This window comes from Microtus oregoni, unplaced genomic scaffold, assembly GCF_018167655.1.
Source record: "Microtus oregoni isolate MIOR12 unplaced genomic scaffold, Mior012 000034F_ref0000314, whole genome shotgun sequence".
Classification (NCBI taxonomy): Eukaryota; Metazoa; Chordata; class Mammalia; order Rodentia; family Cricetidae; genus Microtus; species Microtus oregoni.
Genome location: NW_024543093.1, coordinates 14058554 through 14083044, shown reverse-complemented (window position 1 = coordinate 14083044; position 24491 = coordinate 14058554). Strand labels below are relative to the sequence as shown.

The 24491-nt window shown below is 45.8% G+C and overlaps 1 protein-coding gene across 3 annotated transcripts; it reads left to right on the top strand.

Annotated features, from left to right (window-relative positions):
* Nucleotides 1-2465: 2465 nt before the first annotated feature.
* On the top strand, nt 2466-22090 carry LOC121432388 (cytochrome P450 4F4-like). 3 transcript variants are annotated; one of them, XM_041630330.1, is made up of 14 exons: nt 2466-2696; nt 3093-3291; nt 6709-6853; nt 10829-10882; nt 10973-11100; nt 12772-12893; nt 14012-14282; nt 16132-16198; nt 16381-16510; nt 17837-17970; nt 18060-18124; nt 18262-18344; nt 18687-18891; nt 21881-22090. In XM_041630330.1, exons 2-13 carry the CDS (start codon nt 3094-3096, stop codon nt 18862-18864), a joined length of 1575 nt encoding a protein of 524 aa, XP_041486264.1. In that variant the 5' UTR covers nt 2466-2696; nt 3093; the 3' UTR covers nt 18865-18891; nt 21881-22090. The 3 variants fall into 3 exon arrangements, with proteins under 3 accessions (XP_041486264.1, XP_041486263.1, XP_041486262.1); XM_041630329.1 differs by lacking the exon at nt 21881-22090 and adding an exon at nt 19808-20858 and having other exon boundaries at nt 2467-2696; XM_041630328.1 differs by lacking the exon at nt 21881-22090 and having other exon boundaries at nt 2467-2696; nt 18687-20858.
* Nucleotides 22091-24491: the final 2401 nt, after the last annotated feature.

The following is a 24491-nucleotide window of genomic DNA, read 5'->3' as shown; positions in this document are numbered from 1 at the left end:
TGGGTAATACACACGTGGGTGGACTGGGAATAGAGATTTGTGCCCTTATACCCCAGTCTCAAAGGACCATAGCTATCAGCCATGTGGTGGTGACATATACCTTCAATCCCAGCACTTGGGAGGCAGAGGCAGAGGTTTTCTGTGAGTGCAAGGCCAGCCTGGTCTACAGAACAAGTTCCAGAACAGCTAGGGCTACACAGAGAAACTCTGTCTAAAAAAAAAAAAAACAACATATATTAAGGTCTACTTTAAATTTGACTCAAAAATTGTAGTGGTGGTTTTGTTCTCTCCAGTGGGGGTTAACAATAGATGCCTCATGTAGGGCTCAACACAGCTTGGTTTTATTTTTTCATTCTTCTCAAGTTGCTTCTAGAGCAAGGGATATTTGGAGTACTGATGGTCTATTTTCCTGCTCTGAACAGGCTTTGAGAGTCTGCTTAGGACTGGGATGGTGAAGGAATTCAGGGTGGAGGAACGTAGAATTGCAGGTCCCTAGAACTGTGCTACAACTGCCTGTGTGAATTTTCAAAACAAACCCAGGCCTGCTTGTCACTGACTGCTGTGGGACATGTTGGTCTCCTGAGGGTGGAGGAGATTCCCTTTTTGCTGGCAGGATTGGCAATAACAATAATACTAATATAAGGAAAAGTACAATTCCATAATTATATTAATGTAGCAAAATAATATTTCCTTAAGAAGCTTTATTAGTAGTTCAAAGTGGGAGACTATATGTATATATTTGTATGTATGAATATGTATGAGTGTGTGCATTTGTGTAGGTGTATGTATATGTATTTTGTATGTGCGTGGAGGGAGGTAATATAGCCTAGAAATTTCCTGTGAGCCTATTTGTGTATGTGTGTGTTTATACAGTGCATTGGTATGTGTGTATGTGTGTATATATGTATATATATGTATATGTATGTATGTGATATGCATATATGTGTATGTGTGTATAATGTATACGTCTGAGGATATGTATGTGTGTATGTACATATGTGTATATGTTTTATGTGTGTATATGTATACAGTCTGAGGATGTGTGTATATGTGTATTACTAGGCTCACTGAACTGTCCATACTGGGCTGTGCATACCGCTGGGGCAGCTGTTGGAGCCCTCTGGCCTTGCTCCCAGGTCAGGCCTTTGCAGTGCAAGCTCCACACTCCACACCAGCACTGTCTTGGGAGCAGCTCCGAGACCTCAGGGGTGTGTGTATGTGTGGAGAAACACCGTATTCCTTTGGTCTTGGTGGGGTGGTTAAGAAACAGGCTCAGTACTGTGTTTCCCAGACCCCCACTGAACTGAGCCCCAATGACCATAGTGCACACCTCCCTCAGCAAGTGGCTGTAGAACCTTGCTTTGTCTGAGGCTCTCTGATGTCAAGCCTGATGTTCAGAGCTTTCCTAAAGGCTACTGAGGGTCAGGGAATGCACAAGGGATGATTGAAGATAGCACACTCCCTGACAGCTATGGCAGAATCTTACCTATGCCTGACTATGTCTTTATTCCTTCACAGAAATAATGGCAAGCACAGTCTAGATGCTGGCCACAGTTGGTGCTAACAGGAAACTCATAGTCTTCACACCAAAGCACATTGTGTCTCACAAGGCAGGCATATGGAGTTCTACTATGCACCAACCATGGTGTTAAACATCTTTTGAATATTTAAATAATCAATGTACAAAATAGTAAATATAAGCATTTAATTTTTTTAAATTAATTTTGTCTGTCCATATGTCTGTGTAGTATGTGCATGCAGAACTTTTGGACGCGAAAAAAGGTGTTGGGTCTTCTGGCAACTCAGTCACAGACAGTTGTGAGCCACCATGTGGGTACTGGGAATCAAACCCATTGAACCATTGCTCTGGCCATTGCTGGAGTGATTTGCTGGGTAAATATTTTTGTAAGTGCTATCTATGCTTCATATAAGAACAAGAAAGGCCCTGAACTCTCCTGCCTGGACTTTATCTGCAGATAGCGGCTCACAGCCTCACTCGGCTCACAGACTCACTCACACACCCTAGCTTCTCCTTTCACACCCTAGCTCCAGCCCAGCCCAGCCTCAGCTGCGTTCTTCTAGCTTGACTGTTGATCCCTGGAATCTGATCTGGGAACTCAGTTATTGGACAGCTTCTGGAGGAAATGTGGCTACCAATCTCCTGTGTTCCTTGGAGGCAAGTCTTGACTGCTGTCTGGCTGTGGACAGAGATATTCCAGATCTTCCCAGTACAGCACCAAGAAATCCTGCAGGCCTTTCTCCCACACGTAGGAGCTCTGGAGAAGTTCTGGGACATGCCTGACCTTGGCCTTCTGGCACCCGAAATCCCAAGTTAATGATTGTTTAAAAGCACAGTATACCTTGCCTTTGGAAGAGTAGAAGGGCCAAAAAGGTGGGGCTCAGTGCCACCTTTGCCCACAGCAGTGTTGCCTCCCACCACATGTGGGACTGGCCAAGTTCTGGGGATCTGTCCTCCCTGCTCAGTGTGACCCTGACTCAGTTCCACTGTGCAGCTGACCGGATCAACCCACTTTTCTTGGCCTCCTGCCCAGGCAAGGAGGAAACAGTCCGGCCTGGGAAGGATTGGCTGGCACAGATGAGCCCAGCCTCCCATCATTTCCTTTAGGCAATGACTCAAAGACAAAGGCCGAGAAGAGAGAGAGGAGCTGTGGGAGACACACCGTTCCTGTGAGAAGGTGCCAGGCTAGGGGAGGTGGAGCTGAAGGGTACTATCCTGGGTTAGAGAGAGACCTGCCCATGTCTGGGGTGGTGTTGTGGAGTCAGATGGCTAAAGAAGGGTGGCCACAGTGATTAGGCTGGCCATGAATATATGGTGGCTTCTGGGTAACAGCTCCTCCTAGTACCATTCATGCAGTCTGGGACACTGTTCAGACTCCCCGGTCCCTTTTTTTCCTTTCCATCTGCCTCTTGCCCTACTCCTCAGGTCCTATTTTACTGTCTATCCCCTGCATTGGGTCCCCACCATCACATGATTGGACACCACGATTCACCATCTCCATGACCACTGTCACAGGATGCCCCTGTCCATTCCTGGAGACTCAGGAACTCAGATTCTATCATCTGTCTTGTAGGATGCGACATCTGGACCTATCCTGGCTGGGGCTGGGTCCCATGTCAGCCTCACCATGGCTTCTCTTTTTCTTGGTTGGGGCTTCCTGGCTCTTGGTCCGCTGCTTCACCCAGATCTTCACTTTGTATGAAAAGTGTCGTCGTCTTCGTGGCTTCCCTCAGCCACCCAAGAGGAGTTGGTTTTGGGGTCACTTGGGCATGGTGAGTGTGGGGTATGAGGGTGCAGGGACCTCCCAGTGGTCAAGTGGTTGGTAGTGGGATGGCCTGGCATCTAGTATGAGGGGGCACCGACATATTGGTGTGGGTTAGGAGCTGGGGTTTGAGGGTGTAGAGATTCCCCCATCGGATCAGGCAATTGGCGGTAGGATGGATAAGGGTCTTAGTGTGTTCGTCTCAAGCTTTTCTCGCATCCCTGTTTGCTGGAGACTGGCTTGTGGGCGGGAGCTCAGCTCCCAGAGAGGATGTATAGAGTCCGAGTCATGATCTGGGGTTGAATCGGGGTGGCTGCCAGCAGCGTTTAATCAAAAACGAACACATCACTTACACTCTATAGTTGCACGTAAGATTAAAAGGGAGAGGAGGGGGCATGTGAGCTGGGTGTGGCTTGAGATCAGGGGATGTGGAATCTGGTATTGCCATAGGCAATAGGTACCAGTCATGTTAATAAAAGGGCCACAAGTTCATTTTACCAGAGATAAGGAGAACTGTTTTATCAAGCATGGACTCTCCTCAAGCCCCGAGAGAATGGAGACCTTGGGAAAAGGACTTCCGGGGAGCAGACACACCACACTTTCTTAGTCATACTGTGTGGACCTGTTCCCCTCGTAACGCTCTGGAAGGGAAGGTCCCGGTGCCTTACTCTTTTCCCATTATACCGTATAATTGTGATTTCTCTGTATTTATTAACTGAATTCTTGCCCTTAATGGCCTCAGGCTCTGGATCTGAACTGTAGGCATTTCATCCTTGGGATCAGGGATGTCTGGTAAACCTTTAGCATTCTTGTTTTTGGTGTAATTAGGAGGGCACAGTGAAATTCCTGGTTCCACTGAGGTGGGGATGTTTTTCCAAAAAATTATTTTGTTTAGAAAGGCCACTATTGCACACATTTTTATCCTTTATCAAAGCCCGCACAAAATTTCAAAAGGGGGAAGGCATTAATATTGATAATCATTAAAAATGAAAGCAAAAAGGTGCTGGAGATGGGTGGTCTACAATGTCAAAATGCTGAAACTTTGTCAAGCAGCAATGGTCGCCATGTGGTCCATGCCACCTGCTCTCCATCCCTAATCTGCTCTGGACTTATTTCTAGCCATTTTTCATGTCTGTATACACTGAAGGCCTCCCAGCATGTGCCACACAGAGCCAGGGCCCTTCACATTCTTTCACTGTCTGCAGTTTAGGCCTCTCACAGGGCTCTGGTTCAGAGTCAGCTTTCTGTCTTGTTCATTTCCTTCTGTCAGTCCACCTTTGGTTTTCTACTTTATTCCAGAAGGGACTTCTATGCCTCCCCCAATATACCTAGGGTCATAGGAGCGTTTTGCTCTGACCCTTACCTCCTGGATCATATCTTGCTTGGATTGCTCTTTTCCGCTTAGATGGATCACTGGGGCCTGTTGCACAACCTGGATGAGAACGTACACTCATCTTCCCATGAGCCTTCCCGCACTCTGACCTTTCCCCAACACTTGGACTTTGGCATAGGCCCATTTTCTCCACTGGCCGACCTGGTCTTCATTTACAACTTGCAGAGCTCACGGCATGCACACAAGTCCTTGCACCGTGCACAGTGCCCTCTGCCCTATGGGCAGTTGCTTATTAGGTGAGCTGCTACTCTCATGGAGACTTAGCGGTTTCCTCTGCTGTCCTGGGGTCTGCTGAGGCTGTGCCACCTCTAGAGGCTCCAGTATTTGAACCCTTCTGCATAGGTGAAACTGAAGACTTCTGCAGTCAGAAGAGCATGTGAAAGAAACCTTGAGGAAAAACCCTGAGGTCACAGAGTAGTCCACACATGTCCCTATCAGGACCTTGCCTTGAGGCTTCACCTGGGGCTGGAATTGATTCTCTCTGAGAAAATTAATCTTCTCAAGACAAATCTACTCTGAGGCAGGACAGTGTGACAATATTACTTCTTTCCTGACCATAAGGGTCACTCTTAGTACTGAGAAATGACTGATAGGGACAGAGCAAGAAGACGCAGGTATTTCCTCCTCCGCTCTGCAACATCCAAACGTGTTCACTGCAGAGGCTGTGTCACCTCCAGAGGCTTCAGGAGGAACCTGCTGAGGTGCTGAGGAAGGTGCATTAGTGATCTGCAGAGGAGCAGAAGCAAGGCGTGCACATACATGCACACACAAACAGTAACGCAGACACCCCCCACAAATGCATGCACACATACATGAATATACACATTCACATATGCACGCAGACACATCATCTTGCACCAGCTTGCAATAGGGACAAATTTTTAAAAATTCATCACTGGGTGATTTTTGTCATTTTATCCACACTATAGAGTACACTTAGTCAAACCATCATGGCAGAGCCAACTGCACATCTACGTGATGAGAGAGCACGTACCCACTCACAGCATACAAACTTGTCCCTTGTGATGCTGTTGAGGAGACTGCAGGAAAGCTTTAGATCAGGATATTTACTTAATTAAACATATATAAACGTGAGAATTGTATAAGCAAAAAATCGTAAGCCATAGATAATCTTCAGGTCTGTTATAATTTTATGTGACTCTGTTATTGATTAAAAAAAATCATTATGTGGGCTGGGGAAAGAGCTTGGTGGTTAAAAGCACTGGCTGCTCTTCCACAGGACCTGGGTTCAATTACCAGCATCCACATGGCAGCTCACAACTGTCTGTAACTCTAGCCCCAGGGGATCAGACACCCTTACACATCCATACATGCAGGCAAACCACCAATGCACATAAAATAAATAAATGAGCCATTAAAATTCTTTATGTAGCACAATTCTATACATAGCTATGTAGATAAACAAATGCACACATATAGACTTATAGCATGTACAGGTATATAAATGAGAAGAGGAGATAAGGAGTGATAGATGATAGATAGGTGATAGATGATAAATAGATGACAGGTAGGTAGGTAGATAGGTAGGTAGATAGATAGATAGATAGATAGATAGATAGATAGATAGATAGAAAGAGATAGAACTTGGACTTATGCAACTGAGAAATCCTACAATGCCACACGCAAATTAGAAGACCAGGAAGCTGGTGGTCTAACAATGCAGTTGAGTAAGGAGTAAAGTGGAGTGTTAGATATAAATGCTGGAGTCCAACGGTCAAAGATCCAAGTTTAGACCTGTGTGTCTCAGCTTTGGAAGAAAGGGTGAATTTTCCCTTCCTCTGTATCTTGCTTCATTGGGGTCCTCAGTGGATTGGATGGGGCTCCACACACTGTGGATGGTGGGTCATCCTGACTCTGTCTACAACGTGAACACTGATGTGTTCTGAAAACACCATCACCAATACAGTCAGAAGTCAGGTTGCATCCTCTTTTGTGGGCAACTTTTAGCTCGGCCAATCTTATCCCTGAAAAGAGCCATCTCAGAAAGGATTGCCCTTGTCTATTTTTTTCCAGTCCCCTCCTACAGAAGAAGACATGAAGGAGCTGACTGAGCTGGTGGCCGCCTATCCTCAGGGTTTTATGACCTGGTTAGGTCCAATAGTTCCCCTCATCCATTTATGTCACCCTGACATCGTCCGATCTGTCGTCACTGCCTCAGGTATCTACCCCCAGGAGCTGCTGGTGGTGTGGCTGTGGGAATCTGAGAGCTTCTGGTCCTGGCTTCCATGCTTCTGTGTGGCCCCTGCAGTAATCTCATCTTTCCTTCTGCTGCACCTCTCAGCCATCCTGTTCTTTCACTGCTGTCCTTTCTTCCCTCCCCGACCTAGCATTCTTGGTACCCCTGGGATGCCAGGAGACTGCGAGCAAGGTTCTGTCCTAGAGGGACCCAGTCTTAAAGAGATGGACACTCCAACCACTTGTGGTCAGGGATCACCCTGGAGAAGACGAACAATGGCAGAAGGGAGAAGTGAGATCTCTGCTAGGGTAGGTGGGGAGGCTTCCTGGAGGAGGAGATATATCTAGACCAGACACAACCAGAGGACAGACCAGGGAAGGTCTAGGAGAGACAGAGCTAGGCATCTGGAATGAAGACATAGTAGCAGCAGACTGTGCAGGGCCTATGTATGACTGCAGCCCCGTCCCGTTCCCAGCTTATGCTAATGAGGGATCTAGCTGCTAAGTCTCTATTCCTTCTCTTCCTGTGCTTTGCCCATCATATGGTTATTGCTCACCAACTAGGCCTAGAATCTCTCTTAAGAAATTACACTCCAACCTGGCCCACTTAGCCTGCTCTTTGACATTACCATAGGGCATGGGGCAGGCTGAGGAGAGAGAGAGCAGTCTTCTGTAGTGACCTCATGCTAGCAACTGCCAAGCTGGCCCCTGGCTCTCTCTGCATGGCTAGATCTCTGACAGGTGTGGGTGGTGAAGACTCCTCTGGTTTGATTGAAGGAAATAAAGGGAATCTAAAGACTATAAAGACCTGGGAGGATGGTCTTCCAGCATCGCTGGACCCAGCTTTTAAGCAATGACATCGGAATCTGTGTCCTTAGGTCTGTTTTACCTTCATGTAGTCCATTTTCCTTTGCACGAAAGCCTTTTCATCAAAATCCAAGTGATGATACTCAGACATTCATTTCCAGGGGGAGCTTGCCTTCCTTCTGGAGTTCCCAGGCATTCTCAGCTTATAATTAATTTTAATCTCTGGGCCTGAGACACAGGACAAATCCCTTTTTCCATCTGGACCACCAACAAGCTCCCAAATCATGACACGGAGACTTATTAATTTTGAATATTCAGTCTGGCTAGTTTCTTAAACTTAAATTAACTTGTTTCTCTTTATCTATGTCTTGTCTCGGGGCTTTTTACCATCTCTGTTTCTGTACGTTTTACTTTCCTGCTGTTTGTTTGTCTGTCTGGCACAGGCATCTCCCTCGTTCTCTCCTGCTCCTTCTCTTGTTCCTCCCAATCGTCTGAGGCTAAATTTCTCCTCCTATTTATTCTCTCTGCCTGCTACAGGCCAATTAGCTCTTTATTAGACTAATCAGGTGCCTTAGGCAGGCCAGGTAAAAAAAATGCAACACATCTTTCATAATTAAACAAATGCAGCATAAACAAAAGGAACATATTTTTTGCCTATATAAAATAATATCCCACAACATCACTGCCTATGTTTGGTTTAGGAAAGTGTTGGGATCCTGGTACTAGTGCCTGGAGACACATGAGTAAGGATTCAGGCTATAGATACACTGACCCACATTATAGTCTCAGATAATATAGTCTCCACTTACTAATCATAACCCTAACCCTTAACCCTAAGCCCTAACCCTAACCCTCGAATCCTAACCCTAACCTTCTAATCTTAAGCCTAATCTTAACCCTAACCCTCTAATCCTAACCCTAACCCCTAACCCTAACCCCAACCCTAACCCTAACCCTAACCCTGACTGTGGGCAAGGGACCTGAGGGCCTGGGTTTCAGTCTTGAGAATGGGATGGAAGAGAACCCAGGTTAATGCTTTGTTTGGGATCATAAGTGTGACTGTGTTTTTCTGTCCCTCTAACTCAAGGGCTGAGGATTAGTGGGAATAAAAGATATTTGGAGGAATCCCAGGCAGGGTTCAGCACAGAGAACGAGAAAGTGTTGGACAGAATTCTCAGGGCTCTATCTGTCTCTTGCACAGCTAATCCATTTCTCTGGCAGCCTCTTTCCTCTGACTCATAGGGAGGAAGAAGGTGTCCTTTACCACCATCCTAGTGTGCACTATTGGGTATGCATGCTGGAAGAGCCCTGGCTGGTGGCCATCCGTGCAGTCTTCAGATAGGGATTGGGTTTTAAGACAAGGTTTCTCTGTGTAGTCCTGGCTGTTCTGGAACTAGCTTTGTAGATCAGGCTGGCCTCCTGGAGATCCACCTGCCTCTGTCTCCTGTGTTCTGGGATTAAAGGCGTGCACCACCATGCTCAGCATCTTCCTGCTTTCATGATGCCCCTCTCTCTGCTACAGGTGGGCACTACACTGGCTCACTGCTGAAGTATCTGTTCTCTCTCCAGTTGGTCAGGTAATCTGAGGCAGCCTTGCTAGGTAGCTGTGACACAGTATCTGACCTAATCAATTTAAACGAGGGATAGGCCTTGGCTAATGGTTTCAAAGTCTTTTGTGGGGATATATAACAGCTTATAAGATGTTGGCCAGATTGGGAAGAGGAAAGGTAAGATGGAAGTGGGAAAGAGAGGAGAGATGAGAAAGAAAGGGAAAAAAGAGAAGACATAGTCCCCAGGTAATGACTCAAGTTTTTCCAGTTAGGTCCCATATCCTACAGTCTCCAGAATCTTCAAAAGCAGAGAGACTATCTGATTGCCAACCATACTGCACAGGAGCTTGGGGGGAAATTCACATTCAAACCATAACACCTGCTATATGTTGTCCCTAACTAAACATGGTTCATACTTGGAATCATGTGAAGGGGCCTCTGGGAATCATGGGGCCATGAACATATGTGGCACATTGGGTTCTGTGTGGTTGTCCCAGCAGCTGTTTGGGATTGTATTCTCCTCCTTCTGATAACATTTGACCATGTGTAGGGTTGTCTGGTGGCAGTCATCCAGGGTTGCACTGAGACATGACTGAGCTGTACATCTGAGAGGTTAAGGTGACTATTAGCTTTTATTTATTTATTTTTTGTTTATTTACTTATTTATTATGTATATAATATTCTGTCTGTGTGTATGCCTGCAGGCCAGAAGAGGGCACCAGACCCCATTACAGATGGTTGTGAGCCACCATGTGGTTGCTGGGAATTGAACTCAGGACCTTTGGAAGAGCAGGCAATGCTCTTAACCTCTGAACCATCTCTCCAGTACAGATATGTGTGTGTGTGTGTTTATGAGAGCATGCTTACACTTGTGTGCCCATGTATGTGGAGGCAAGAGGTCAACACTGGGTATCATTCTTCATGAACCACACACCTTGTTTTGGGCCTTGAGGCTCACTGATTAGGCTGGGCTGGACAGTCAGAGACCCACCTGAATCTTGCGTCCCCAGAACCGGGATTAAAAGTTCACACCACCACATTCGACTTTTTCTGTGGATGCTGTGGGTGGCACTCCAGTCGTCACACTTGCATGGCAATACTTTACTGAGTCAGCTGCCTCCCTACACCACAGTAACCATTTTAAGATCATTTCCAGGACACGCTAAGATTCATCATACCTTCTCTCTGTGTTACAATAGGTATGGTCACGTCAGGGAAGATTATATGTGTTTAGCCATGTTAACACATTAGGTCATGTGCATCTGTGTCATGTGTATTTCAGGAGATGACAGAAAGTGCTGGATGGATGGATGGATGTGTTAGGTCTATGTAAGCTGGAAAAAAAGTGTTGTGTTATTTTAGCTTGTTAAACTGTGTAGGAGCTATGTGAATGCACACTTGGGTGTGTTGTGCAATGTCAGGCTGTTCTTATGTCCGACCTTCTTCTAAAGCTTGGTCTGAGTCCCACCTACTTCTCCGCTGCCTCTGCCCTTCTCTTCAATCTTGTTTTGCTGGCCTGAGGTAGACATGCAACCCCTGATGAGGGCACCACATTCTTCCCCTTCATTCTCCTGGTCTCTGATCATCCCTGTTCATGCCAGCTGCTGTTGCCCCAAAGGAAGCCATCTTCTACAGCTTCCTGAAACCATGGCTGGGTGAGTCCCCGCAGGTGAGATGACTGGGGATAGCCCTGGGGCCCAGAGAAAGTTGCCACCCTTGCCCACTGCCAATGGTCACCCTCCCAGGGGATGGGCTCTTGGTGAGTGCTGGTGACAAGTGGAGCCGCCACCGTCGTATGCTGACCCCTGCCTTTCATTTCAACATCCTGAAACCTTATATGAAGATTTTCAGTGACAGCACCAACATCATGCATGTGAGTTTCCAGAACCCAGCTCCCAAGCTGGAGTCTGGAGGTGGGAGTAGTAAGGGACTTCAAACAGATCCAGTCCCCAATCCTGGCTCTGAAGGGCCAGGCTGGCTCATTGCAGTGTTCCAAAGGGTTTGATTTCCCATATGTGATTTGGGATTAAAATCATTGCTTTATTTCCATGATACCATAGAGGCATGGCCCTGCATGTGGTGGGTGCTCAGGTGTTAATTTTTGGTACACAGACACAGTCTGGCACTTCCAAACACTGGCCGCTTCTTCTGGACAGGGTCTAGGTCCCTGGTGTTTTATGACCAGCTGTGGATCAGGTGGGAGCTCAATTGATCCTGGCTCAATTCTCGCATGTTTGGAGCATGCAGACTTCAAGATAACTTAGAGTGGACTCAACAGGGAGCACAGGTGGCGCAGAGAGTTCCATGGCAGTGAGAGAAGCTGGACAGGACCTGAAGTTCAGATTTACCTGGAACTGTAGCCTTATCATCTTAGCAGGTCAAATCATAAGTCAAACACAGAATCAAAAAGGGATCACACAGGCTCTGCCTTCTAATGGGCAAAGCCAGAAAATCACACTGTACTGGATGTACAAGGCAAGACCTGGGGGGACGGTCACAGAATGATTCCTTCCTTGCAAACTGATATGTTAGCTTGTATACTTGTCATGGATTTTGCTCGAACACACCAGATTCTGGGATTAGATATAAAAGCCAATCTTTTACTCACGGCACTGCATACAGCATGTGTATCATTCCAATTTCTATCCTTTTTCAAAGGACTCCCCTTCCATGAGAGCAATGCAAGTGGGCTACAATAGGGACATCTCACATGCTAACATAATATGATATTACAATAATATGACTGAGTCTTATGGAATTTTAATAATAAGCTATAATGAATATCATTATATAAAATTTTTACTGAGTCTCAGGGAATCTGCTTTTATAGCAAGCAGAATTTTGTCTTATTTTTACCCATGGAGAATCATCACTGTATCCTCAGGTTTTCTGCAATAACATTGGAGAAATAGCCCAAGTTAGAGACATTATAACAGTTCATTCTTGGCGTGTCTAACAAAGTTTCTCAAGAAACAATGAAAGTCTATCATTCTCAACAAAGGGATAATTTTGAAACCCACTTATGGTAGTGACAGTAAAAGGGGGTACCATGTATTGAGTGCTTACCATAGGCTAGAGCTGATGCTAAGACCCAAACCAATAATCTATAGTGGCCAAATTAATCTCCATGAGTCTGTGAGGTACATGGGTTGCCTTTTCTCATTAATGATAAACCTTCCTGCAGGAAGGGAGCACTAGGTGGCACATGGTTTCCCCTCAGTTTAGCAGACACTAGATCAGAACAACTTAGCTTTTCCTAAAGATGTGACAGACAAGAACTAGGAGAGGGAAATGGACTGACTGAGAAAGCACAGAGCATGGGAATCAGAGCTTGGTCTTGAACTCAGGACTCCTGAGCCAGTCTAGGGCCATCATCTGCTATAATAACAACTTCCACGGTTACTCAGTTTGGGTTATCTCTGGGGCCGGGCATCTGGGGTGGAGATTCCAGAAGGCTGGTTTGAAGGTGCCCATTGTGGCTGGGGTTGGGCAGAGTCTCAGGGAACCAAGATCCAAGTATGTCACTGTCTATTTTTCTACCAAGGACAAGTGGCTGCGCCTGGCGTCAGGGGGTAGCGCTCGTCTGGACATGTTTCAGAACATCAGCCTCATGACCTTGGACACTTTGCAGAGATGTGTCTTCAGCTTCAGCAGCAACTGTCAGGAGTGAGTTCCATCTCTGGGCCTTGGAACCCAGTCTGTAGAATCAAGGCAAGAGGTGGCAGAGGGAAGGCTGGCTGGGGCAGTGGAAGAGCCCCTGTGGAGAAAGTGGGTCAGAACCCCCTGGGGAATGTGGCAGCCCCTCCCATGTGGTGAAATTGTTCCGAAAAGGGCACAGAGATACAGATGAGACAGATAATGGCATCTGACATGAGGCATTTGGGGATGAGGTTGGAAGAGTAGACAGTAACTAAAGCATACAGACATTAAAAGCCAGGGAAAGTGTGGAACTTCATGCTGTGGTTTCTAGGAAACCATGAAAGGCCTTCATGAGCTCTGTTTCTATAACAATATATAGAGGAGTTTTTAGCTCATTGTTTCAATACATTTTGGTTTCATTGCTTTTGGGTCTGTGACAAACTTATATTACGGAGGAAGCATGTATTGGAGGAAGTCGAGACACAAAAATGCCAGGGTTTTAACGCCCCTTAAAAGTCACCTCCCATGATTGAAATGACTAAGGTAATCCCATCCTGCTCTGGCTCTGGTTTGTGTTTGCTTAGCTATTTCTCAGCCCTCTAGCCCTCTCCCCTCAACAGTTATAGCACATTTGAGGTGTCCACTACCTTGACTAGGGTATAGATGTATTAACCAAAGAACTGGCAAGCTGTCTAAAGCAACTGCTCTGCCAGGAACACACATAGTAGACCAAAGACGAGCATGGTTAGAGCAGAGCTCTGAAGATGGTCAATTGACAGACAAGGGAGGGAACTGGCCACAGGACAACTGGAAGAATTGATGAGTTCCGATCTGGGTGGACAATGTTAGGGAGCAGAGCAGGACCGAACCCTGTGTCAGAGAAGAGAGAGAGGGGTCTGGTGTCCACACGATGCTGTGGATGCCTAAGAAAATGCCTAGGCTCGTGGGAATAGAATAAAGGGAGAGAAGAGATTGAGTGTTCAGGGCCCATATCTATCACGTGTTGCTATCTTTTCCAGATTAGTTGGGCTACTCAGGCTAACAGGTTAATCCTGTGCGGAAGTAGTTCCCACCGTCTGCTGAGGAACGTACCTCTGATTTTAGGCCTATCGCATTCTTGTTTCCCTTCATGTCCCCTTGTACAGGAAGCCTAGCGAGTACATCGCTGCCATCCTGGAGCTCAGTGCCCTTGTGGTGAAAAGAAACGAGCAGCTGCTTCTGCACATAGACCCGCTCTACCGCCTCACACCTGATGGAATGCACTTCTACAAGGCCTGCCGCCTGGTGCATGACTTCACTGATGCCGTCATCCAGAAGCGACGTCAGACTCTGCCCAGTCACGGCAGTGATGATGTCATTAAGGCCAAGGCCAAGTCAAAGACTCTGGACTTCATTGATGTGCTGCTGCTAAGCAAGGTGAGCTTCTTCAGAGATGCAATGGAGCTTTTAAAAATTAATTAGCTGAGTTTTTTGTTTTGTTTTCCTCTTTTATATAGAGTCTCACTGTGTAGGCCAGGCTGCCCTCAATCTCACGTTCCTCTTGCCTCAACTTCCTCAGTGCTGGGAATACAGATGGGTGTCAGCCTTTTGGTTTTATATTGCTGTTTTGAGATGTGTCTTACTATGTTGCCAGGCTTGCCTTCAGGGCTGGGTAAATGGATCTGCCTGCCCCAACTTCTGATACTACATGCTTGTACAATCCCTCATGACTTAAAAAAAATGATTAATCTTTTATGTGTATGACTATTTGCTTGCATGTATACCACATGTGTGGTTGGTACCTGCAGAGGCCAGAAGAGAAGATTGAATCCCATAGAACTGAAGTTATAGATGATTGTAAGCCACCATGTGGGTGAGGATGCTCTTAATTAATGAGCCATCTCCCCTGCCCCAACACTTTATGATTTTAAGAAAAACAGAATGGATGCTGGTATTGAATGAAAGATGATAGCTTCCAAAAGAAATAAGATAAGTTCTCCAGATTTAGACCCAAGGATGGAACAGGAGAGTCAGGAAGGAATTGAAACACAAGTTGAGAAAAGAAGGAGAGGGAATGCATTTGGAAACCAATTGAGTGATAAAGAAGGAAGGAGGGAGAGCTTACTTTTTTACCACAAGCAGTGTGGCATCATCTGTCCTCACACATTGCCATCTTGCCCCCATTTCTCCTGTCATTCTAAAATTTTCAGTTCTGAAGACACAACCTTTGGTGACAAAGCAGATGGCAGTAAAGGAAGAATTGGTAAAAAAGGAAATCCACTCTCCTCACCTAGTGAACAAAACAAATGACTTAGAGCAATGGTTCTCAGTCTTCGTAACACTGTGACCCTTTAATGCAGTTCCTCATGTTGTGGTGACCCCTCCCCCCAACCATAAAACATTTTTTGTTGCTGCTTCATAACTGTAATTTTGCTACTGTTATGAATCATAATGTAAATATGTTTGGAGATAGAGGTCTGCCACAGATTGAGAACTACTGACTTAGAGCAATGCTTAATCTCTAAACTGCCTAGACAAGGTACCATGCAAGGTGGCTAGTCGCTCTTTTCCACAGAAATCACTCATCATACAGAAGTGGAAAATATCCACGACTCTTTGGTTCCTTCAACTAGGAAAAAACAGGAAGCGAGGGAGACAAGAACAATGTCTGTATGTTGGGGATTCTGATGATGGTGACTGAAAGGAAAAACATTGGCTCACGACCACCAAGACCAAGTTCTCAGCAAAAAAGGAGATTTGTTTACCCTAGAGTGACAGAGGACAGGAAATAAGAGACAAAGACAGGAAATAGGGGGAAATGGAATAGGGAAAGGGAGCCAGGGAAAGGGACAGGGGTATATGTCTTTGAGTGGGGAAAAACACCTCTGGATTGAATGTAGACAGACATGGTACATGGGAAATGGCAGTTTATAAAGGTAAAAGGGCAGAGCCCTTATTAGGATGAGATGTTTAGTATTAATTGAGCATGCTAATTAGGTGAATGAAAGGGGGCTTTTGACTGCTGGACTTCAATACTTTGATAGGGGAACTTGATTGTCAGCCTCAGGAAAGTAATCTCATGGTTTTTTAGCTAAGGCAGAGGGAATTGGGGAAAAGGACAGGGCCTGACAGAGCCTTGCTAGCAGAGTCCCTTCAGTGACCAAGAGAAATTCAGGAGTACAGAGGCCTTGTGTGCCTGGTTGGAAAAAGATCTCCAGATCCTATTTTTTGTTAGACACAGGAGTCGTCAGAAGTGGTGTAATGTTACACCTTGTCTTGTTTCCAGGATGAAGACGGAAAGGCGTTGTCAGACGAGGACATCCGAGCTGAGGCTGACACCTTCATGTTTAGGGGTGAGGGTTTCACTGTGAGACCAGAGAAGGGGTAGGAATCTCTCCATCTCAGGAAGCTGGGTCCTTTCATTCCCTATATTGTGTCTTTCCCCATCCCTCCTGAGGACTTCACCGCTTGAGTGCTGTCCACTTATTGGTACTGAAATAGCCCAGAGACCCAAGCCTAACTGCCCACTCTGCAGGCCATGACACCACAGCTAGTGGGCTCTCCTGGATTCTGTACAACCTAGCGAAACACCCTGAATACCAGGAGCGCTGTCGGCAGGAGGTGAGGGATCTTCTTAAGGACAGAGCATCTACAGAGATTGAGTGGTGAGTGCAGGTCCTGCTGGCCTGTTCCCAAGCCCCTCCTGGTGAGGAAGGGAAATTTTTAAATGATCCTCCTGTTATTGGCTGGTGGGCGAGGCATCTACCTCATCAGCAAGGAAAAGGTTTATGCATGGGAACATAAAGATGTGGACTTCAAAGAGAATTATTGATGAGATAACATGATGTGGAGGCAGATAATGCTATTTTGCATGTGTCGAGTAAATGAACTTTCCTTCCCCTCTACCACTTCTGTCCTAAATAACATTTTCCTATGGTTTCCCTTTCTGATAGGTTGTTCATCTGCTCCCTAATTACTTCCTTACTATTCTTCCAAGGATTCATAGGGAACATCTGGGGATAAAGGACTCGTCTATGTTGTCTTGAACCTGTGATTCATCCATGCATTCAGTCTTTGTTCACCAAACCCTCCCACACTGTCTTTCCATCCTAATTTTGTGCTCAGCTTAGTCTGTGCTATGGACTCAGCCCAGAGACCATCCTTCCAGAAGCTCTCAGCTTGGTGGGAGAACAGTCGTTGGGCAAGACACCCCTAGGACACACAAGCAGGCATGGGGTAGAGCATACAAGAAGCAAGGGTGGGAGGAAAGGATATGTCTCATCAGGAAAGTCACTGAATATCTATGTATCTGAATATCTGGAGAATAGGGGGGTAGTACCAAGGATGATGTGGGCTGGTGGAAGAGGAAAACAGTAGAACTGGGGGTAGGTGAGTGGGAGCAGAAGGGGTGTGGGAAAGAGAAAAATATAAAGAGGAATGGAGAAAGAGAGATGGAGGGTAAAGAAGGGGGAAGGGGATGAGGAGGAGGGACAGGAAAAGGAACTCTGAGAGAAGACAAGATGAGAGAAGAGAAATATACAGCAAGGAGAGGAGAGACAAGAGGCATGAGAGGAGCCCAGCAGTGGTGGCATTCGCCTTTAATCCCAGCACTTGGGAGGCAGAGGCAGGCGGATCTCTGTGAGTTTGAGGCCAGCCTGGTTTACAAAAGCTAGTTCCAGGGGAAAAAGAAGGAGGAGGAGGAAGAGAAGGAGGAGGAAGAGGAAGAAGAGAAGGAGGAGGAAGAGGAAGAAGAGAAGGAGGAGGAAGAGGAAGAAGAGGAGGAGGAGGAGGAATAGGAAGAGGAGGAGGAGGAAGAAGAAGAGAAAGGGGAGGAAGGGGAAGCAGAAACAGCAGCTAAATTTCCTCCAGCACTTTCTTAATTCTTTGTTCATCTTGGGATTATTTTACCACTGCGGGGAGAGGTTATATGGGCAACACAGGGGCTGGCAGCCTCTGTTTCACTCCTGGTAATTGTGTGTTGGTTTCCTCAGGGACGACCTGAACCAGCTGCCCTTCCTGACCATGTGCATCAAGGAGAGTCTGCGGCTGCATCCTCCGGTCGCAATGGTCTCTCGCTGCTGCACCCAGGACATTTGCCTCCCAGATGGCAAGGTCATCCCTAAAGGTAGCCGCAGAAGAGGGAAGAATGGTCCTGGGCACTCAGCAAGGTTTATCAGGCCGCAAGTGTACCCTGCCTGTCCCTTTTCCCCACAGGTGTCGTCTGCATCATTGATATTTTTGGAATCCATCACAACCCAACTGTGTGGAGGGACCCTGAGGTGCGCTGTGCCGCATTCTTGTTCATCCCCTAGTGGACCCAAGATATCAGACTTCATTTTTCCCGGCACACTCGAGACTCTGTCTCTGGCTGTGCTGGTAGATGCCACTCATTCACCACGGCTGGTCTCCTCTGCAGGTCTATGATCCCTTCCGCTTTGATCCAGAGAACATCCAGGATAGGTCACCTCTGGCATTTATTCCCTTCTCGGCAGGACCCAGGTGAGGATTATGGAGCGGGATCTGGGCCTGGTGGTGAGGAAAGGTGGAGTTGAGATGGTCGAAGTTTCTAGTCCCCTTTCCCCACCTCCAAATCAAATTAAAAACCAAGGTTTGGAGAACCCATTTGGGAATTTCCAAGAGGAGTCACAGATGCTCAGAGCGCTGCCCTCCCGCTGTGGTCTGAACTCGGGACAAGTTAAGTTTTAAGTAGAGTCCTCGATGTATTAGCATCCCTCGCTGCTCCTAGGCTGCTTGTTGCAGCAGCGGACCAGGTCAGGTTGGTTCTTATGATGCCCATCTGGGTCCCCGCACAGTCAGAGTCCTCACCCCGCTCTCCTGCAGGAACTGCATCGGACAGACTTTCGCTATGAGCGAGATGAAGGTGGCGCTGGCGCTCACACTGCTGCGCTTCCGCATCCTGCCGGACGACAAGGAGCCACGCCGGAAGCCTGAACTGATCCTGCGCGCGGAGGGCGGGCTGTGGCTGCGGGTGGAGCCGTTGAGCTCTGGTGCACACTGATCCATCCACTTTGCCCCGGACTTCCTAGTAGGTAGATAGGCGTGAGTCTGCCTTTGTAGACTGCAAAACACAAACTGTGCTGTTACCTTGCTGTTACCCTGCAAGCAGGAGCTGTAAGGAATCCATTCATTAGCTAGAATGGTTAATTTGAGCCAAAGATCCCAGACTTCCTCTCGATGATCACAGGGTCCTATGATGAGGGTTCATTCTCTAGCCAAGCTGCACTACTCTGGAGCCAACAGAAGGTGACTGAGCAAGAGAGGGACCAGGATGAGGGTGAGATTCAGATCCTCAGAGGCAAACCCTTAGCACCACCTTGACGCCCATTTTAATCTCATCTTCTCTTCTTTTCTCACTGCGGAATTCTAATTCTGCGGGTTCTAAATTACTATGGATATTAAATCTAACAAGCCACCATTTTGCTTTGTTTTTGAGATGCTGCTGCACTCTGTTGTCCTGGGTCATTCTCAAACTGCTGGTCTTAAAGGAAACTCAGCTTAAGCCTTCCAGCCATTTGAGACTGCAGTCTTTGGGACACTGTATCAGGCTAGTCCTGGCTTTTATGTAGTATGTTTGATCATTGTGCTGTTGTGCCCGCTTTCTCTCGTGAGAGGAACCCAAGGAAGTGGTTTTCAGCACTGTGAACAGCAACAGCCGGGGCCTTCCTACTCTGGCTGTTGGGGAGTCCATGGGGGCATGGAACCCAAGGTCTGAGTGCCCTTGGCATACTGCAGGCCTAGTAGCTTAGTGGAGCAGCCAGCCCCTGCCCAGCACAGGTAAAGCCCTGCTGTCCCACATTAAAAAACACTCAGGGGGAAAATAGTAAAACAGGACTTTAAAAGAGATTTTTTAAAAAAACGTTTAGTGTCTTTTCTTTGGAAACCACATTTGTTTTCTTTGCCTTTAGTTTTACTCCAAGTGTTTTTCTTATTCTGATTCACAGAACTCCATTCACAGAAGTAAGAAAAATGGGAAAAGAATATCCTTTATTATTCTGACATGTAATCACTGGTAGCACCTTCTCACAGAATTGGTAAAAATGAGGTCAGCTCTCCCCACCTAGAGAACAAAGGCCATGCCCTGGAGCAGTGTTTAACCTCTAATTGCCCAAATAAATTTCGATGATGAAATCATTCTATTTGCTAGTCCCTTCACTTTCCAACAACTCCAAAAGAGGCAACCCAGTCCTGGAGCTGGGCTTTTTGCTATCCTTTGATGTCTAGGAGAGACATTGTTGCCACAGGGTTACCCCATTTTAACACCTTTATATATGTGTGTATTATATATCCTAAGTGGCTTCTACAGTAGTAGGTTTCCACATGATATTTTGGGTGCCCTTAATGTTAATTATTCCTCATCTATCTTTCCCCATTAAACTTTTTTTGTATCATTATTTCCCTTTAACACTTAATACCACTTTGTTCTGGACCCTTTCCTAGAAATCCCACCTTCATGGCTTCTTACTAATTTCCTGCCCTTAATGGACATGCCACATGGTTTCCAGCCACTTGTCTTTTGAGAACTCTCTGTTCAGTTCCATGCATTATTTTTTAAATGGGTTGTTGGCTTTCTTGATGTTTCATTGGAACTTTCAAAGTTAGATGAAATGCCTTTGTATTACGAGATGGCCATGGGCCAATAAGGATGAGAAGTGGTTTTAAAGTGATGTATTTTATTGTCAAAATGACAAGGAGTGGAATTGTGGTGGTTATATTGGTAGTCAACTGGACATAGTTGAAATGCATGTCAGAGACAAACTTCCGTTCATGTCTTTGAGGGATTATGTAGATTAGTTAGCTTCTGGCCATGGCTGTGAGGGATTGTGCAGATTATATTAACTGGAGTGGGAAGACCAGCCTAACTGCCAGGAGAGAATAAAGAATAAGGTTCTTCTGCCTGCTGCCTGGCTGAGGATATGTGACCAGCTGCCCCAATCTGATGGTGCCAACTGTCATGGTTGGCTGTGCCCTCTAACTGTGATCTAAAATAAACCTTCCTCCATTAAGTTGCCTTGGTCAGTTATTGTGCCACAGTAAGAGAGATGAGTAATTAATACATTCTCCATATCCTCCTCATTTTGTGCCCTAAGTAGAACTTTTGGTAATCTTTAAATTCTAATACTATTCCAACTTCTCCCAGACATTTTCTTCCATCTTAGTTTTTTTCAGATTTAATAGTGATCCACATACTTACCCAGCCACTACCCTTTCCACTCCCACCCTTAGAAACTAGAATCTTCATCACTGCATATAACCACTGTTATCGCTGCCACCACCACTTATTCAAATAGTTTTTTTAAATTAAGTGACTGGCCGTTTTTAACTCACTGTGACATTTGCTTAGTGGAGATATGCTCAAATTGTGGCTCTACTGTTGATATGCTGTTGTTCTTGGAGTGATATAGACCATCATATTTGAGAATGTTAACTGATGGGTTTAGCTATTAACTATAAACCCCAACCTTCTCCAGCCTAGCTCATTTTGTCCCTGCTCATTCATCAACTGAAAGAATATGGCTGATTTAAGAAAATCCAACCAGTGAAATAACACTAGAAGCTCAATTTTGACACAAAGATATAAAGGACATGAAAAATCAAGGCTGTAGGGCCATTCTAAAAAATATATAAATCCAAAGCAATAGATTCTGTGTGAATAAATTAGATAAAATCCAAGAAAAATATTCAAAAACATTATTGTAGATTAATGAAATCACATAGAATACTAACACTTGGATGGTATCTGAACGTAAGCATATATGGTATATGTGTATGTGATGTGTGTGCATGTGGTGTGTGTGATATGTGTGTATGTGGTGTGTGTGTGTGTGTGTGTGTGTGGTGTGTGTATGTGTGTGTGGTGTGAAGGGTGTGTTGATGTGTGGGTGTTGGGAAGGGGGATGTACATGTGAGATTGTGTGTGTGTGCATGCACATTGGAACAAATGAGTGACTAAACTGTCCATACATGGTGTGCCCATGGCTGAAACTGCTGTCAGAGTCCCTTGCTCCTGTCCTCAGGCCTGGCTCTTCTCTTACAATGAAGATCACACACTCCAGAGAGACACTGACCTTCAAATCAGCCCAAGCTCTCAGGGATGGTATGGGTGGGTGAATGCTGCAGCTCACTCACTCTGGGTAAGAATGCACATATGTGCTTTTTGTCTTCCAGAGCTCCCCACCATGCCTGAGCCTTGGCTGCCTGTGTGGCAACCTCATTCCTCAGCTGCCTTTCTCTCCTGCCTCATTGACCCATCTGACTTTCCCACTGCCTTACTTGTTTTCAGGAGTTCTTTCCCAAAGAGATACCTGGCAACTGAAACTTGTTTTTGAATAACACCCAAATAACTTGACCTTACACATCAGAGTCTGCTTCTGCAGAACATAGATTCAGTGGCTCCAGAAATCTTCACAGACATACTGCTCCTATGAGGTTCAGAGAGGCCAGTTTGTGTATCCAAGATCACCAGCTGGAGAATGAAAAATCCCGGTGTTTGGAGTTTCTAACCCAAAATCACATGCTCACAACTTTTGTAAAAGATTTCCAGGGGCCAGGAAATGGACAATGGGTGTTTACAAACAAGGAGTTCCCTGATGAATTTCATGAAGCTACCCAAACTATGTCTTATTCTGTCACAAAGTCATACTGACAGACAGGAGCTCAGTGCTGGATGTGTGACAGGGAGGGTTGTGTTAGCCCTTTGCTCAGTTTATGGCTTGTTTAATGTTCATAAAACTTTGATATGCCCTTTAATTTGTATGTAAGGAAACATCAAAATGAATAGAAGTCTCCAAGGTCATACATCTTTTGTAAGATGTGGGAGTCCCCTCTGTGTGCTGTGATTAGCATTAATGAATAAAGAAACTGCCTTGGCCTTGGCAGAACATAGGTAGGCAGAGAAGATGGAACTGAATGCTGGGAGGAAGAAAGCAGAGTCAGAGAGCTGCCATGGAGTGGCCAGAGTCAGACATGCTGAACATTTACCGGTAAGCCACTGCCATGTGGTGATATACAGATTAATAGAAATGGGCTAAATTAATATGTAAGAGTTAGCCAATAAGAAGCTAGAGCTAATGGGCCAAGCAGTGATTTAATTAATACAGTTTCTGTGTGGTTATTTTGGTTCTGGGCGGCTGAGACAAACAAGCGGGCCCTTCTTCTACAGCCATGCAATCTGTGTGCTAGTCTTTGTTCAGAGAACACATGTATGAGTCCTGCCCAATGCTAGGCATGGCTTGAAATAGGTTTCTTTTCAAAATGTAAATGAAAATTATACAGAATAGTGAATATTATATGTGACATCCACCCTTCACGTAAATAAAAATTTTACTAGGAACAACTAACTGAGAGTTAGATGGTAATTTGACACACTTTTGAGTATAATAAGAATTCTCCAAAACATGAGGATGATTAAAATATAATATATAGATATGAGATGATAGTAGTGATAATAAAATAAAACCCAGGTAACTCATCTGAGTTTCCAGAGGTGTTAGGTCTCCTTCCCCCAGTTGGCCTCTGGTGCCTGCTTGTCTCAGAACTCCAGTTAGAAAAGTTCTATGTGATGGAGCCTAGCATGGGGAAAGAGGTTCATTGGAGGAGGCTTTGTGTCTTAGGTCTATGAAGTGGGAAGTTTGAGAGGGCTATGAGTTCCAGACTATAGAAAAAAACAGGACTTTATTATGATCAGAAGACTATAAACACGGCTGTCTTGACTGAAGAGATGGCTCAGAAGCTGAGAGCATTCACTGCTCTTGTAGAGAACTGGGATTCTTTCCCAAGCATTCACATGGTGGCCTACAACCATCTGTAACTCCATTTCTGGGAGATCTGACCCCCCTTCTGGTGTTCCTGGGCACTGCAGGCATGTGGTGCACAGACATATATGCAGGAAGGACACCCATACTCATAAAAAGAAACACACAAAATGCTTTTGCCAAATCAGTGCACAAGTCATCATTTTTGTCTTTTCTGTAGGGTTGTACATTACAACATGCTCCATTTTCACTCATTCCTTTAATGTGTTATCATCCTATTTCCAGCAGTTCTAGCCTCCCCTTCTTGACCTCATCTGCACAGTTCACTTCCCAGGCTCATCTCCATATGTCTTCTCCCTCCCCATCTCCAGTCTACAGACAGACCAGCCTCAGCTATGTCCTTCTAGCTGATCTCAAGAATCTGACCTGGAAAATCAATAGTTGAACAGATTCAAAGAGAAAGCCGCCCTCCAAGACTCCGGGCTATTTGTACGCAGGACTTGACCTCTGCCTGATGTGCAGCTGATGGACAGGCATTCTGCAGCCTCCAAGCTTTGCACCAGGAAACTCTGCAGGCCTTCCTTCGTGCCAGTGCTCAGAGGAGCTCCAAAGAAGTTCATGGATAGGCCTGGTCCTGGTCTCTTGGCACCTGAAGTCCTGAGTTAATAATTATACTAGATATATTCTGTCCTTGAAATTGCAGGGGCAACTATAAATGTGGGGCTTAAAATCACCTTTGCCCTTACCTAGTCTCTTCCACAAATACACGGAGGAACTAAATGCTAAGGGTCTGGCTTCTATGCTCTGCGATCCTGACTTAGTTCCTCTCTGTAGCTGACTGACCCAATCCCCTTTTCTTTGGCCTCCTGTCAAG